Below are 16,513 nucleotides of genomic sequence, written 5' to 3'. Positions count from 1 at the left end.
CACCACCCGGTTCCCCCGCTCCGGCCGCAGCTGCCCCGGCCCCGCCGGCATCGCCGCCCGGAGCCCGCAGGTGAGCGGAGAGGGGGAGCTCGGCCCGACCCCATCGCGGGGGGCTCCGGGAGGGTATTTGTGGGGGGCAGGGGAGGCAAATCCCATCGTGTCCTTGTCCCCGTGGGGGCAAATCCCATCGTGTCCTTGTCCTTGCTCCCCCCGAGCAGGAGCTGAGCATGGAGAGCAGCGAGGAGCCGGTGGCAGAGGCCGTTTGGAGCGGCTCCACGGCTCGGCAGGGAGAAGCCAACGGGGAGGAGAAGCCGCGGAGATCCCTGAGCAGGAGGGGCTGCAAAGGCAGAGCGCGGGGATCCGAGGGGGAAAGAGCCAGCCTGGGCCATGGAGGGGCTCAGAGATCCGAGCTGGGGCCCCGTGAGCAGCTCCAGGGAGGGGAGGAGAAGCCCCACAAGTGCTCCGAGTGTGGGAAGAGCTTCAAGCGCAGATCCTGCCTGATTGTGCACCAGAGAACCCACACGGGATCTGAGGGGGAAAAACCCAGCCTGGAGCAGGGTCAGAGCTCAGAGCTGGGGGTCCATGAGCAGCTCCAGGGTGGGGAGGAGAAGCCCCACAAGTGCTCGGAATGTGGGAAGAGCTTCAGGTGGAGATCCACACTGACTGTCCACCTGAGGAGCCACACAGGGGAGAGGCCCTTTGAGTGTGATGAATGCCATCAGAGGTTTTACACCAAGGCCGATCTCGTCATTCACCAGCGCATTCACACCAATGAGCGGCCATTTTGCTGTCCTGATTGTGGAAAGGGATTCAGGGAAAGGTCCAGCCTCGTCATCCACCAGCGAATCCACACCGGGGAGAAGGCCTATAAGTGTGGGGAGTGTGGGCAGAGCTTTAGACATAGTTCCAGCCTTTCAGCCCACCAGAGAACCCACACGGGGGAACGACCCTACGAGTGTGACCAGTGCCAGAAGAGGTTTGTGAGGAGCTCTGAGCTCCTGGTGCACCAGCGCTCACACACGGACGAGAGGCCCTTCCAGTGCCCCGACTGCGGGAAGGGCTTCAACCTCGTCTCCACCCTGAACAAGCACCGGCGCATCCACACCGGGGAGAGGCCCTACGAGTGTGGTCAGTGCAGGAAACGGTTTCGGAGCAGCTCCAATCTCCTCAGTCACCAGATCACCCACACCGAGGAGAGGCCGTTCCACTGCCGTGACTGCGGGAAGGGCTTCAGACGCAAGTCCCACCTCAACACCCACCGGCGCATCCACACTGGCGAGGGACCCCAGGAGTGTCCCCAGTGTGGGAAGAGCTTCAGAACGAGGTCCACCCTGACTGCCCACCTGAGGAGCCACACTGGGGAGAGGCCCTACGAGTGTGATCAGTGCGGGAAGAGTTTCACCCATAGCTCCCATCTGACTGTCCACCAGCGCATCCACAGCGGGGAGAGGCCCTACAAGTGTGATCAGTGCCAGAAGAGGTTTCTGAGGAGCACTGATCTCCTCTGTCACCAGCTCATCCACATCGAGGAGAAGCCGTTCTACTGCCATGACTGCGGGAAGGGCTTCGTTCACAAAAGCAACCTCATGGTCCACCGGCGCATCCACACCGGGGAGAGACCCTACCAGTGTCCGCAGTGTGGGAAGAGCTTCACCAACAGCTCCACCCTGGTCACCCACCAGATGATCCACACCGGGGAGAGGCCCCACGAGTGTGGGGAGTGCGGGAAGAGCTTCATTTACAAGTCCCACCTGATTTACCACCAGAGGAGCCACACTGGGGAACGACCCTACGAGTGTGATCAGTGCAAGAAAAGCTTCCAGAGCAGCTCCCATCTGCGCATGCACCAGCGCATCCACACCGAGGAGAGGCCGTTCCGCTGCCCTGATTGTGGGAACAGCTTCAAGCACAACTCTGAATTCGTCGCCCACCAGCGCATCCACAGCGAGAAGAGGCCCTACAAGTGTGATCAGTGCAAGAAGAGGTTTCTGAGGAGCGCTGATCTCCTCCGTCACCAGCTCATCCACCTCGAGGAGAAGCCGTTCCAATGCCGTGACTGCGGGAAGGGCTTCGTTCAGAACAGCAACCTCATCGTCCACCGGCGCATCCACACTGGGGAGAGACCCTACGAATGCAATCAGTGTGGGAAGAGCTTTCCTCAAATCTCCAGCTTGACCAGACACCAAAAGAGCAAGCACCATGGGCAGCCCTTGGTGGGAAGAGCTCCGTGCGCTGCTCCAGCTCCATCTCACACGGGAGGATCTGCCCTGGATGGTCCCCAGTGAGCCCAGGTGGGCAGAGCCCCCTTGATCCTTGTTTGGAGCACACCTGGCTGGGGGCTCCACATCCTCCTGGCTCCCCGTGGTCACCTGAGCTCATCCGCAGTCCAAGATCAGAAATCCATTATGGAGAGCACATTTGTCGACTTCTGACCCCAGAAAAAGTTTTTCTGTCATTTTTTCCGTAATTTTTTCCATGAGGGGAATGCTGGGTCCATGGAGTTGAGGGTGCCTGGGACAGATTTGGGGGCTCCTCAGGGCTTTGGGCACCCCAGGCCCAGCAGCTCCATCTGGGGCAGCAGATCAAGGACCCCCTGCCCTGGCAGTGTCCCCACGTCCTCCCGTCCTGGTTCCTGCTGTCCCCTGTCCAGGATCCTGCTCTCATCCGAGTCCAGATCCCATTCCTGTCTCAATACTTGTCTCTCTCCCATATTCTCTATCTGGTTGGAATTCCCGAATTCCCTGTCCTGTGCCCATTTTCCTATTCCAGTCCCCAATTCCCATTTCTCTATTCCCTGTCCCCTTCCCATTTTCTGATTCCTGATCACAATTCCGGCCCCTCTCCTGATTCCCAATCCCAGTCCAGTATTCACGCTCCATTTAAATAAAATGTGTCATGGACATATTTTATTAAAAAATCCTTTCCTTAGGATCTTTTTCTCCTGAGAAGCTGAATGGCCTCTAAAATTAAGCTATAAACACTAATTATCTGGTGCTGTGGAATGCAGCAATTTCATCTTTGATTGGTCTAGTGAGGTTGTTGCTAATGAAGGACCAATCACAGTTTAGCTGTCTTGAAATTTGGTTACTCACAAGATTTTATGATCATTGTTTCTTATTATTTTCTAGCTTTCTGATGAAATCTTAGTTTTCTATTACTTTCATATACCTTTAATATAGCATTTTCTTTTAGTGTACTATGTATATCATAAAATAATAAATCGTCTTTCTGAAAATAAAAACACGGAGTCAAAATTTTCATCCCTCCCTCATCTTGGGACCCCTGAGACCACCACAGGGTCCCTTTTCCGTTCCTGGTCCCCATTCCCATTCGCGGTCCCCTCCAGCCATGACGTCGCCGAGCAAACCCCGCGCTCCTCCCTCCAACCAATCCCAGCGCGCGATCGCTCCCTGATTTGCATAACCACGCCCTTCTTCCCCGCCTGCTTTTGGGTGCCGGCGCTGCCCGGGCCGGACTCGGAGCGGAGGAGGAGCGGCAGGAAGAGGAGGGGGAGAAGGAGGAGGAGGAAGAGGAGGGACAAAAGAAGAGGAGGGACAACGGAACAGGAACACCGGGAGGAAAAGGCGCCCCAACACCGCGCGGTTCCCGCGCTCCGGCCGCAGCTGCCCCGGCCCCGCCGGCATCGCCGCCCGGAGCCCGCAGGTGAGCGGAGAGGGGGAGCTGGGCCCGACCCCATGGCGGGGGGCTCCGGGAGGGTTTTTGTGGGGGGCGGGAGAGGCAAATCCCATCGTGTCCTTGTCCCCATGCGGGCAAATCCCATCGTGTCCTTGTCCCCATGGGGGCAAATCCCATCGTGTCCTTGTCCCCGTGGCGGCAAATCCCATCGTGTCCTTCTCCACAGGGGAGGCAAATCCCATCGTGTCCTTGTCCCCATGGGGGCAAATCCCACCGTGTCCTTGTCCTTGCTCCCCCCGAGCAGGAGCTGAGCATGGAGAGCAGCGAGGAGCCGGTGGCAGAGGCCGTTTGGAGCGGCTCCACGGCTCGGCAGGGAGAAGCCAACGGGGAGGAGAAGCCCCACAAGTGCTCCGAGTGTGGGAAGAGCTTCAAGAGGAGATCCTGCCTGATTGTGCACCAGAGAACCCACACGGGATCTGAGGAGGAAAAACCCAGCCTGGAGCAGGGTCAGAGCTCAGAGCTGGGGGTCCAAGAGCAGCTCCAGGGTGGGGAGGAGAAGCCCCACAAGTGCTCCGAGTGTGGGAAGAGCTTCAGGTGTAAGTCCAAACTGAATGCCCACCTGAGGAGCCACACCGGGGAGAGGCCCTTTGAGTGTGCTGAATGCCATCAGAGGTTTTACGGCAGCGTCCATCTGGTCAGTCACCAGCGCATTCACACCAACGAGCGGCCATTTTGCTGTCCCGGTTGTGGAAAGGGATTCAGGCAAAAGTCACACCTGGTTATCCACCGACGCATCCACACCGAGGAGAGACCCTATAAGTGTGGGGAGTGTGGGAAGGGCTTCACCTTGAGCTCCCATCTCATTGTCCACCACAGGAGCCACACGGGGGAACGACCCTACGAGTGTGACCAGTGCCAGAAGAGGTTTATGAGCAGCTCTGATCTCCTGGTGCACCAGCGCTCACACAGGGACGAGAGGCCCTTCCAGTGCCCCGACTGCGGGAAGGGCTTCAACCGTGTCTCCACCATGAACAGGCACCGGATGATCCACACCGGGGAGAGGCCCTACGAGTGTGATCAGTGCGAGAAAAGGTTTGACAGGTCCTCCCATCTCCTCCGTCACCAGCTCATTCACACCGAGGTGAGGCCTTTCTACTGCCCTGACTGCGGAAAGGGCTACAAGAACAACAGCAACCTCATCACCCACCAGCGTATCCACACTGGGGAGAGACCCTACAAGTGTGATCACTGTGGGAAGGGCTTCAGAGACAACTCCAACCTGACTGCCCACCTGAGGAGCCACACCGGGGAGGGGCCCTACGAGTGTGATCCGTGCCAGAAGAGGTTCCTGAGCAGCTCTGAGCTCCGCCGTCACCAACGCAGTCACACCGGGGAGAGGCCCTTCCGCTGTCCCGATTGTGGGGTGGGATTCAAGCAGAACTGTGCCCTCATCGTCCACCGGCGCATCCACACCGGGGAGAGACCCTACCAGTGTCCCCAGTGTGGGAAGGGCTTCACCACAAGCAGCAGCATGACCAGACACCAGAAGAGGCAGCACTGAGGGCAGCCCTGGTTGGGAAGAGCTCCGTGCGCTGCTCCAGCTCCATCTCACACGGGAGGATCTGGTCTGGATGGTCCCCAGTGAGCCCAGGTGGGCAGAGCCCCCTTGATCCTTGTTTGGAGGACACCCGGCTGGGGGCTCCACATCCACCTGGCTCCTCGTGGCTTGCATTTTCTTTTTGTTATTTTTATACACGTTTCTAAATGCGAGGTTAATAATAAAGACATTGAACCAAAATGAGGATGTGGACATGGGGGCATCTTACAGGGGGTGAGGGACATGCTGGGCTAGAGGGAGTTGAGAGTTCCTGGGACAGATTTGGGGCTTCCTTAGGACTTTGGGAACCCCACGGTCGCCATTCCCTGTCCTCATTTCTATTACCGCTCCTTAATTCCAGTCTGTGTCCCTAATACTGGTCCCCATTCCCTGTTCCCATTCCCTGTCCCCAATCCTGCTCCCTGTCCGCATTCCCGGTTCCATTCCCAGTCCCCATTCCTTGTCCCGATTCCCGGTCCCCGTTCCCATTCCCGGTCCCCATTCCCGGCCGCTGTCTCCGGACGCTCCAACTCCCCCCCGCAGTGACGTCACGGAGAAAACCCCGCGCTCCACCCTCCCACCAATCCCAGCGCGCGACCGCTCTCTGATTTGCATAATCACGCCCTTCTTCCCCGCCGGCTTTTGGGGGCCGGCGCTGCCCGGGCCGGACTCGGAGCTGAGGAGGAGCGGGAGGAAGAGGAGGGAGAGGAGGAGGAGGGACAAAGGAAAAGGACGGACAAAGGAAGAGGAGGGACAACGGAACAGGAACACCGGGAGGAAGAGGCGCCCCAACACCACGCGGTTCCCCCGCTCCGGCCGCAGCTGCCCCGGCCCCGCCGGCATCGCCGCCCGGAGCCCGCAGGTGAGCGGAGAGGGGGAGCTGGGCCCGACCCCATCGCGGGGGGCTCCGGGAGGGTATTTGTGGGGGGCAGGGGAGGCAAATCCCATCGTGTCCTTGTCCCCGTGGGCTCAAATGCCATCGTGTCCTTGTCCCCATGGGGGCAAATCCCATCGTGTCCTTGTCCCCGTGGGGGCAAATCCCATCGTGTCCTTGTCCTTGCTCCCCCCGAGCAGGAGCTGAGCATGGAGAGCAGCGAGGAGCCGGTGGCAGAGGCCGTTTGGAGCGGCTCCACGGCTCGGCAGGGAGAAGCCAACGGGGAGGAGAAGCCGCGGAGATCCCTGAGCAGGAGGGGCTGCAAAGGCAGAGCGCGGGGATCCGAGGGGGAAAGAGCCAGCCTGGGCCATGGAGGGGCTCAGAGATCCGAGCTGGGGCCCCGTGAGCAGCTCCAGGGTGGGGAGGAGAAGCCCCACAAGTGCTCCGAGTGTGGGAAGAGCTTCAAGAGGAGATCCTGCCTGATTGTGCACCAGAGAACCCACACGGGATCTGAGGGGGAAAAACCCAGCCTGGAGCAGGGTCAGAGCTCGGAGCTGGGGGTCCAAGAGCCGCTCCAGGGTGGGGAGGAGAAGCCCCACAAGTGCTCGGAATGTGGGAAGAGCTTCAGGTGGAGATCCAAACTGACTGTCCACCTGAGGAGCCACACCGGGGAGAGGCCCTTTGAGTGTGCTGAATGCCATCAGAGGTTTTGCACCAACTCCAATCTCGTCAGTCACCAGAGCATTCACACCAACGAGCGGCCATTTTGCTGTCCCGATTGTGGAAAGGGATTCAGGGAAAAGTCACACCTGGTTATCCACCGACGCATCCACACCGAGGAGAGACTCTATAAGTGCGGGGAATGTGGGAAGGGCTTCACCTTGAGCTCCCATCTCATTGTCCACCACAGGAGCCACACGGGGGAACGACCCTACCAGTGTGACCAGTGCCAGAAGAGCTTTATGAGCAGTGGTGGACTCGTGGTTCACCAGCGCTCACACACGGACGAGAGGCCCTTCCAGTGCCCCGACTGCGGGCAGCGCTTCAACCGCGTCTCCACCCTGAACAGGCACCGGATGATCCACACCGGGGAGAGGCCCTACGAGTGTGATCAGTGCAGGAAACAGTTTCGGAGCAGCTCCGATCTCCTCAGTCACCAGCTCATCCACACCGAGGAGAGGCCGTTCCACTGCCCTGACTGCGGGAAGGGCTTCAGGCACAACTCTGTCCTCAACAGGCACCGGCGCAGGCACACCGGGGAGGGGCCCTACGAGTGTGATCAGTGCCAGAAGGGCTTTTACACCTCGTCTGAACTCCTCAGGCACCAGCGCATTCACACGGACGAGAGGCCCTTCCGCTGTCCCGAATGTGGGGTGGGATTCCGGTACAACTCTGCCCTCATCATCCACCGGCGCATCCACACTGGAGAGAGACCCTACCAGTGTCCCCACTGTGGGAAGGGCTTCATTGCAAGCGGCAGCATGACCAAACACCAGAAGAGCCAGCACTGAGGGCAGCCCTGGGTGGGAAGAGCTCCGTGCGCTGCTCCAGCTCCATCTCACACGGGAGGATCTGCTCAGGATGGTCCCCAGTGAGTCCAGGAGTGCAGAGCCCCCTTGATCCTTGTTTGGAGGACACCCGGCTGGGGGCTCCACATCCACCTGGCTCCTCGTGGCCTGCATTTTCTTTTTATTATTTTTATACACGTTTCTAAATCCGAGGTTAATAATAAAGACGTTGAACCAAGATGAGGATGTTGACATGGGGGGATCTTCCAGGGGGTGAGGGACATGCTGGGCTAGAGGGAGTTGAGAGTTCCTGGGACAGATTTGGGGCTTCCTTAGGACTTTGGGAACCCCACGGTCGCCATTCCCTGTCCTCATTTCCATTACCACTCCCTAATTCCAGTCTGGGTTCTCAATAGTGGTCCCCCTTCCCTGTCCCCATTTCCTCTCCCTGTCCTCAATACTGGTCCCTATTCCCTGTCCCCAATCCCGCTCCCTGTCCGCATTTCCGGTTCCATTAGCATTACAAGTCCCCATTCATTGTCCCGATTCCCGGTCCCTGTTCCCATTCCCGGTCCCCATTCCCGGCCGCTGTCTCCGGACGCTCCAACTCCCCCCCCGCAGTGACGTCACGGAGAAAACCCCGCGCTCCACCCTCCCACCAATCCCAGCGCGCGATCGCTCTCTGATTTGCATAACCACGCCCTCCTTCGCCGCCGGCTTTTGGGGGCCGGCGCTGCCCGGGCCGGACTGGGAGCTGAGGAGGAGCGGGAGGAAGAGGAGGGGGAGGAGGAGGAGGGACAAAGGAAAAAGAGGGACAACGAAACAGAAACACCGGGAGGAAGAGGCGCCCCAACACCACCCGGTTCCCCCGCTCCGGCCGCAGCTGCCCCGGCCCCGCCGGCATCGCCGCCCGGAGCCCGCAGGTGAGCGGAGAGGGGGAGCTCGGCCCGACCCCATCGCGGGGGGCTCCGGGAGGGTATTTGTGGGGGGCAGGGGAGGCAAATCCCATCGTGTCCTTGTCCCCGTGGGGGCAAATCCCATCGTGTCCTTGTCCTTGCTCCCCCCGAGCAGGAGCTGAGCATGGAGAGCAGCGAGGAGCCGGTGGCAGAGGCCGTTTGGAGCGGCTCCACGGCTCGGCAGGGAGAAGCCAACGGGGAGGAGAAGCCGCGGAGATCCCTGAGCAGGAGGGGCTGCAAAGGCAGAGCGCGGGGATCCGAGGGGGAAAGAGCCAGCCTGGGCCATGGAGGGGCTCAGAGATCCGAGCTGGGGCCCCGTGAGCAGCTCCAGGGAGGGGAGGAGAAGCCCCACAAGTGCTCCGAGTGTGGGAAGAGCTTCAAGCGCAGATCCTGCCTGATTGTGCACCAGAGAACCCACACGGGATCTGAGGGGGAAAAACCCAGCCTGGAGCAGGGTCAGAGCTCAGAGCTGGGGGTCCATGAGCAGCTCCAGGGTGGGGAGGAGAAGCCCCACAAGTGCTCGGAATGTGGGAAGAGCTTCAGGTGGAGATCCACACTGACTGTCCACCTGAGGAGCCACACAGGGGAGAGGCCCTTTGAGTGTGATGAATGCCATCAGAGGTTTTACACCAAGGCCGATCTCGTCATTCACCAGCGCATTCACACCAATGAGCGGCCATTTTGCTGTCCTGATTGTGGAAAGGGATTCAGGGAAAGGTCCAGCCTCGTCATCCACCAGCGAATCCACACCGGGGAGAAGGCCTATAAGTGTGGGGAGTGTGGGCAGAGCTTTAGACATAGTTCCAGCCTTTCAGCCCACCAGAGAACCCACACGGGGGAACGACCCTACGAGTGTGACCAGTGCCAGAAGAGGTTTGTGAGGAGCTCTGAGCTCCTGGTGCACCAGCGCTCACACACGGACGAGAGGCCCTTCCAGTGCCCCGACTGCGGGAAGGGCTTCAACCTCGTCTCCACCCTGAACAAGCACCGGCGCATCCACACCGGGGAGAGGCCCTACGAGTGTGGTCAGTGCAGGAAACGGTTTCGGAGCAGCTCCAATCTCCTCAGTCACCAGATCACCCACACCGAGGAGAGGCCGTTCCACTGCCGTGACTGCGGGAAGGGCTTCAGACGCAAGTCCCACCTCAACACCCACCGGCGCATCCACACTGGCGAGGGACCCCAGGAGTGTCCCCAGTGTGGGAAGAGCTTCAGAACGAGGTCCACCCTGACTGCCCACCTGAGGAGCCACACTGGGGAGAGGCCCTACGAGTGTGATCAGTGCGGGAAGAGTTTCACCCATAGCTCCCATCTGACTGTCCACCAGCGCATCCACAGCGGGGAGAGGCCCTACAAGTGTGATCAGTGCCAGAAGAGGTTTCTGAGGAGCACTGATCTCCTCTGTCACCAGCTCATCCACATCGAGGAGAAGCCGTTCTACTGCCATGACTGCGGGAAGGGCTTCGTTCACAAAAGCAACCTCATGGTCCACCGGCGCATCCACACCGGGGAGAGACCCTACCAGTGTCCGCAGTGTGGGAAGAGCTTCACCAACAGCTCCACCCTGGTCACCCACCAGATGATCCACACCGGGGAGAGGCCCCACGAGTGTGGGGAGTGCGGGAAGAGCTTCATTTACAAGTCCCACCTGATTTACCACCAGAGGAGCCACACTGGGGAACGACCCTACGAGTGTGATCAGTGCAAGAAAAGCTTCCAGAGCAGCTCCCATCTGCGCATGCACCAGCGCATCCACACCGAGGAGAGGCCGTTCCGCTGCCCTGATTGTGGGAACAGCTTCAAGCACAACTCTGAATTCGTCGCCCACCAGCGCATCCACAGCGAGAAGAGGCCCTACAAGTGTGATCAGTGCAAGAAGAGGTTTCTGAGGAGCGCTGATCTCCTCCGTCACCAGCTCATCCACCTCGAGGAGAAGCCGTTCCAATGCCGTGACTGCGGGAAGGGCTTCGTTCAGAACAGCAACCTCATCGTCCACCGGCGCATCCACACTGGGGAGAGACCCTACGAATGCAATCAGTGTGGGAAGAGCTTTCCTCAAATCTCCAGCTTGACCAGACACCAAAAGAGCAAGCACCATGGGCAGCCCTTGGTGGGAAGAGCTCCGTGCGCTGCTCCAGCTCCATCTCACACGGGAGGATCTGCCCTGGATGGTCCCCAGTGAGCCCAGGTGGGCAGAGCCCCCTTGATCCTTGTTTGGAGCACACCTGGCTGGGGGCTCCACATCCTCCTGGCTCCCCGTGGTCACCTGAGCTCATCCGCAGTCCAAGATCAGAAATCCATTATGGAGAGCACATTTGTCGACTTCTGACCCCAGAAAAAGTTTTTCTGTCATTTTTTCCGTAATTTTTTCCATGAGGGGAATGCTGGGTCCATGGAGTTGAGGGTGCCTGGGACAGATTTGGGGGCTCCTCAGGGCTTTGGGCACCCCAGGCCCAGCAGCTCCATCTGGGGCAGCAGATCAAGGACCCCCTGCCCTGGCAGTGTCCCCACGTCCTCCCGTCCTGGTTCCTGCTGTCCCCTGTCCAGGATCCTGCTCTCATCCGAGTCCAGATCCCATTCCTGTCTCAATACTTGTCTCTCTCCCATATTCTCTATCTGGTTGGAATTCCCGAATTCCCTGTCCTGTGCCCATTTTCCTATTCCAGTCCCCAATTCCCATTTCTCTATTCCCTGTCCCCTTCCCATTTTCTGATTCCTGATCACAATTCCGGCCCCTCTCCTGATTCCCAATCCCAGTCCAGTATTCACGCTCCATTTAAATAAAATGTGTCATGGACATATTTTATTAAAAAATCCTTTCCTTAGGATCTTTTTCTCCTGAGAAGCTGAATGGCCTCTAAAATTAAGCTATAAACACTAATTATCTGGTGCTGTGGAATGCAGCAATTTCATCTTTGATTGGTCTAGTGAGGTTGTTGCTAATGAAGGACCAATCACAGTTTAGCTGTCTTGAAATTTGGTTACTCACAAGATTTTATGATCATTGTTTCTTATTATTTTCTAGCTTTCTGATGAAATCTTAGTTTTCTATTACTTTCATATACCTTTAATATAGCATTTTCTTTTAGTGTACTATGTATATCATAAAATAATAAATCGTCTTTCTGAAAATAAAAACACGGAGTCAAAATTTTCATCCCTCCCTCATCTTGGGACCCCTGAGACCACCACAGGGTCCCTTTTCCGTTCCTGGTCCCCATTCCCATTCGCGGTCCCCTCCAGCCATGACGTCGCCGAGCAAACCCCGCGCTCCTCCCTCCAACCAATCCCAGCGCGCGATCGCTCCCTGATTTGCATAACCACGCCCTTCTTCCCCGCCTGCTTTTGGGTGCCGGCGCTGCCCGGGCCGGACTCGGAGCGGAGGAGGAGCGGCAGGAAGAGGAGGGGGAGAAGGAGGAGGAGGAAGAGGAGGGACAAAAGAAGAGGAGGGACAACGGAACAGGAACACCGGGAGGAAAAGGCGCCCCAACACCGCGCGGTTCCCGCGCTCCGGCCGCAGCTGCCCCGGCCCCGCCGGCATCGCCGCCCGGAGCCCGCAGGTGAGCGGAGAGGGGGAGCTGGGCCCGACCCCATGGCGGGGGGCTCCGGGAGGGTTTTTGTGGGGGGCGGGAGAGGCAAATCCCATCGTGTCCTTGTCCCCATGCGGGCAAATCCCATCGTGTCCTTGTCCCCATGGGGGCAAATCCCATCGTGTCCTTGTCCCCGTGGCGGCAAATCCCATCGTGTCCTTCTCCACAGGGGAGGCAAATCCCATCGTGTCCTTGTCCCCATGGGGGCAAATCCCACCGTGTCCTTGTCCTTGCTCCCCCCGAGCAGGAGCTGAGCATGGAGAGCAGCGAGGAGCCGGAGGCAGAGGCCGTTTGGAGCGGCTCCACGGCTCGGCAGGGAGAAGCCAACGGGGAGGAGAAGCCCCACAAGTGCTCCGAGTGTGGGAAGAGCTTCAAGAGGAGATCCTGCCTGATTGTGCACCAGAGAACCCACACGGGATCTGAGGGGGAAAAACCCAGCCTGGAGCAGGGTCAGAGCTCAGAGCTGGGGGTCCAAGAGCAGCTCCAGGGTGGGGAGGAGAAGCCCCACAAGTGCTCCGAGTGTGGGAAGAGCTTCAGGTGGAGATCCAAACTGACTGTCCACCTGAGGAGCCACACCGGGGAGAGGCCCTTTGAGTGTGCTGAATGCCATCAGAGGTTTTACGGCAGCGTCCATCTGGTCAGTCACCAGCGCATTCACACCAACGAGCGGCCATTTTGCTGTCCCGGTTGTGGAAAGGGATTCAGGCAAAAGTCACACCTGGTTATCCACCGACGCATCCACACCGAGGAGAGACCCTATAAGTGTGGGGAGTGTGGGAAGGGCTTCACCTTGAGCTCCCACCTGATTTACCACCAGAGGAGCCACACGGGGGAGCGACCCTACGAGTGTGACCAGTGCCAGAAGAGCTTTATGAGCAGCTCTGATCTCCTGGTGCACCAGCGCTCACACACGGACGAGAGGCCCTTCCAGTGCCCCGACTGCGGGAAGGGCTTCAACCGTGTCTCCACCATGAACAGGCACCGGATGATCCACACCGGGGAGAGGCCCTACGAGTGTGATCAGTGCGAGAAAAGGTTTGACAGGTCCTCCCATCTCCTCCGTCACCAGCTCATTCACACCGAGGTGAGGCCTTTCTACTGCCCTGACTGCGGAAAGGGCTACAAGAACAACAGCAACCTCATCACCCACCAGCGCATCCACACTGGGGAGAGACCCTACAAGTGTGATCAGTGTGGGAAGGGCTTCAGAGACAACTCCAACCTGACTGCCCACCTGAGGAGCCACACCGGGGAGGGGCCCTACGAGTGTGATCCGTGCCAGAAGAGGTTCCTGAGCAGCTCTGAGCTCCGCCGTCACCAACGCAGTCACACCGGGGAGAGGCCCTTCCGCTGTCCCGATTGTGGGGTGGGATTCAAGCAGAACTGTGCCCTCATCGTCCACCGGCGCATCCACACCGGGGAGAGACCCTACCAGTGTCCCCAGTGTGGGAAGGGCTTCACCACAAGCAGCAGCATGACCAGACACCAGAAGAGGCAGCACTGAGGGCAGCCCTGGTTGGGAAGAGCTCCGTGCGCTGCTCCAGCTCCATCTCACACGGGAGGATCTGGTCTGGATGGTCCCCAGTGAGCCCAGGTGGGCAGAGCCCCCTTGATCCTTGTTTGGAGGACACCCGGCTGGGGGCTCCACATCCACCTGGCTCCTCGTGGCTTGCATTTTCTTTTTGTTATTTTTATACACGTTTCTAAATGCGAGGTTAATAATAAAGACATTGAACCAAAATGAGGATGTGGACATGGGGGCATCTTACAGGGGGTGAGGGACATGCTGGGCTAGAGGGAGTTGAGAGTTCCTGGGACAGATTTGGGGCTTCCTTAGGACTTTGGGAACCCCACGGTCGCCATTCCCTGTCCTCATTTCTATTACCGCTCCTTAATTCCAGTCTGTGTCCCTAATACTGGTCCCCATTCCCTGTTCCCATTCCCTGTCCCCAATCCTGCTCCCTGTCCGCATTCCCGGTTCCATTCCCAGTCCCCATTCCTTGTCCCGATTCCCGGTCCCCGTTCCCATTCCCGGTCTCCATTCCCGGCCGCTGTCTCCGGACGCTCCAACTCCCCCCCGCAGTGACGTCACGGAGAAAACCCCGCGCTCCACCCTCCCACCAATCCCAGCGCGCGACCGCTCTCTGATTTGCATAATCACGCCCTTCTTCCCCGCCGGCTTTTGGGGGCCGGCGCTGCCCGGGCCGGACTCGGAGCTGAGGAGGAGCGGGAGGAAGAGGAGGGAGAGGAGGAGGAGGGACAAAGGAAAAGGACGGACAAAGGAAGAGGAGGGACAACGGAACAGGAACACCGGGAGGAAGAGGCGCCCCAACACCACGCGGTTCCCCCGCTCCGGCCGCAGCTGCCCCGGCCCCGCCGGCATCGCCGCCCGGAGCCCGCAGGTGAGCGGAGAGGGGGAGCTGGGCCCGACCCCATCGCGGGGGGCTCCGGGAGGGTTTTTGTGGGGGGCAGGGGAGGCAAATCCCATCGTGTCCTTGTCCCCGTGGGCTCAAATGCCATCGTGTCCTTGTCCCCATGGGGGCAAATCCCATCGTGTCCTTGTCCCCGTGGGGGCAAATCCCATCGTGTCCTTGTCCTTGCTCCCCCCGAGCAGGAGCTGAGCATGGAGAGCAGCGAGGAGCCGGTGGCAGAGGCCGTTTGGAGCGGCTCCACGGCTCGGCAGGGAGAAGCCAACGGGGAGGAGAAGCCGCGGAGATCCCTGAGCAGGAGGGGCTGCAAAGGCAGAGCGCGGGGATCCGAGGGGGAAAGAGCCAGCCTGGGCCATGGAGGGGCTCAGAGATCCGAGCTGGGGCCCCGTGAGCAGCTCCAGGGTGGGGAGGAGAAGCCCCACAAGTGCTCCGAGTGTGGGAAGAGCTTCAAGAGGAGATCCTGCCTGATTGTGCACCAGAGAACCCACACGGGATCTGAGGGGGAAAAACCCAGCCTGGAGCAGGGTCAGAGCTCGGAGCTGGGGGTCCAAGAGCCGCTCCAGGGTGGGGAGGAGAAGCCCCACAAGTGCTCGGAATGTGGGAAGAGCTTCAGGTGGAGATCCAAACTGACTGTCCACCTGAGGAGCCACACCGGGGAGAGGCCCTTTGAGTGTGCTGAATGCCATCAGAGGTTTTGCACCAACTCCAATCTCGTCAGTCACCAGAGCATTCACACCAACGAGCGGCCATTTTGCTGTCCCGATTGTGGAAAGGGATTCAGGGAAAAGTCACACCTGGTTATCCACCGACGCATCCACACCGAGGAGAGACTCTATAAGTGCGGGGAATGTGGGAAGGGCTTCACCTTGAGCTCCCATCTCATTGTCCACCACAGGAGCCACACGGGGGAACGACCCTACCAGTGTGACCAGTGCCAGAAGAGCTTTATGAGCAGTGGTGGACTCGTGGTTCACCAGCGCTCACACACGGACGAGAGGCCCTTCCAGTGCCCCGACTGCGGGCAGCGCTTCAACCGCGTCTCCACCCTGAACAGGCACCGGATGATCCACACCGGGGAGAGGCCCTACGAGTGTGGTCAGTGCAGGAAACAGTTTCGGAGCAGCTCCGATCTCCTCAGTCACCAGCTCATCCACACCGAGGAGAGGCCGTTCCACTGCCCTGACTGCGGGAAGGGCTTCAGGCACAACTCTGTCCTCAACAGGCACCGGCGCAGGCACACCGGGGAGGGGCCCTACGAGTGTGATCAGTGCCAGAAGGGCTTTTACACCTCGTCTGAACTCCTCAGGCACCAGCGCATTCACACGGACGAGAGGCCCTTCCGCTGTCCCGAATGTGGGGTGGGATTCCGGTACAACTCTGCCCTCATCATCCACCGGCGCATCCACACTGGAGAGAGACCCTACCAGTGTCCCCACTGTGGGAAGGGCTTCATTGCAAGCGGCAGCATGACCAAACACCAGAAGAGCCAGCACTGAGGGCAGCCCTGGGTGGGAAGAGCTCCGTGCGCTGCTCCAGCTCCATCTCACACGGGAGGATCTGCTCAGGATGGTCCCCAGTGAGTCCAGGAGTGCAGAGCCCCCTTGATCCTTGTTTGGAGGACACCCGGCTGGGGGCTCCACATCCACCTGGCTCCTCGTGGCCTGCATTTTCTTTTTATTATTTTTATACACGTTTCTAAATCCGAGGTTAATAATAAAGACGTTGAACCAAGATGAGGATGTTGACATGGGGGGATCTTCCAGGGGGTGAGGGACATGCTGGGCTAGAGGGAGTTGAGAGTTCCTGGGACAGATTTGGGGCTTCCTTAGGACTTTGGGAACCCCACGGTCGCCATTCCCTGTCCTCATTTCCATTACCACTCCCTAATTCCAGTCTGGGTTCTCAATAGTGGTCCCCCTTCCC

General features: G+C 59.3%; 4 protein-coding genes across 4 annotated transcripts; all 4 read left to right on the top strand.

Moving 5' to 3' along the window:
- The first annotated feature begins 154 nt into the window (after positions 1 to 154).
- LOC141726049 (uncharacterized) lies at positions 155 to 3,173 on the top strand. The gene has a single exon (XM_074530336.1). The coding sequence runs from the start codon at positions 228 to 230 to the stop codon at positions 2,283 to 2,285; it is 2,058 nt and encodes a 685-aa protein (XP_074386437.1). The 5' UTR covers positions 155 to 227; the 3' UTR covers positions 2,286 to 3,173.
- Positions 3,174 to 3,718: 545 nt separating this feature from the next.
- Positions 3,719 to 7,618, top strand: LOC141725974 (uncharacterized). The gene is made up of 2 exons (XM_074530137.1): positions 3,719 to 5,187; positions 6,850 to 7,618. Exons 1-2 carry the CDS (start codon positions 3,797 to 3,799, stop codon positions 7,616 to 7,618), a joined length of 2,160 nt encoding a protein of 719 aa, XP_074386238.1. The 5' UTR covers positions 3,719 to 3,796.
- A 1,004-nt stretch (positions 7,619 to 8,622) lies between these two features.
- On the top strand, positions 8,623 to 11,641 carry LOC141726050 (uncharacterized). Its single transcript, XM_074530337.1, has one exon. The coding sequence runs from the start codon at positions 8,696 to 8,698 to the stop codon at positions 10,751 to 10,753; it is 2,058 nt and encodes a 685-aa protein (XP_074386438.1). The 5' UTR covers positions 8,623 to 8,695; the 3' UTR covers positions 10,754 to 11,641.
- Positions 11,642 to 12,186: 545 nt separating this feature from the next.
- Positions 12,187 to 16,086, top strand: LOC141725973 (uncharacterized). The gene is made up of 2 exons (XM_074530135.1): positions 12,187 to 13,662; positions 14,662 to 16,086. Exons 1-2 carry the CDS (start codon positions 12,265 to 12,267, stop codon positions 16,084 to 16,086), a joined length of 2,823 nt encoding a protein of 940 aa, XP_074386236.1. The 5' UTR covers positions 12,187 to 12,264.
- The last annotated feature ends 427 nt before the right edge of the window (positions 16,087 to 16,513 follow it).

The sequence above is a fragment of the Zonotrichia albicollis genome, chromosome 32 (genome assembly GCF_047830755.1).
Source record: "Zonotrichia albicollis isolate bZonAlb1 chromosome 32, bZonAlb1.hap1, whole genome shotgun sequence".
NCBI lineage: Eukaryota > Metazoa > Chordata > Aves > Passeriformes > Passerellidae > Zonotrichia > Zonotrichia albicollis.
Note: the sequence above shows the minus strand (reverse complement) of the source record. Positions and strands in the feature narration are given on the sequence as shown.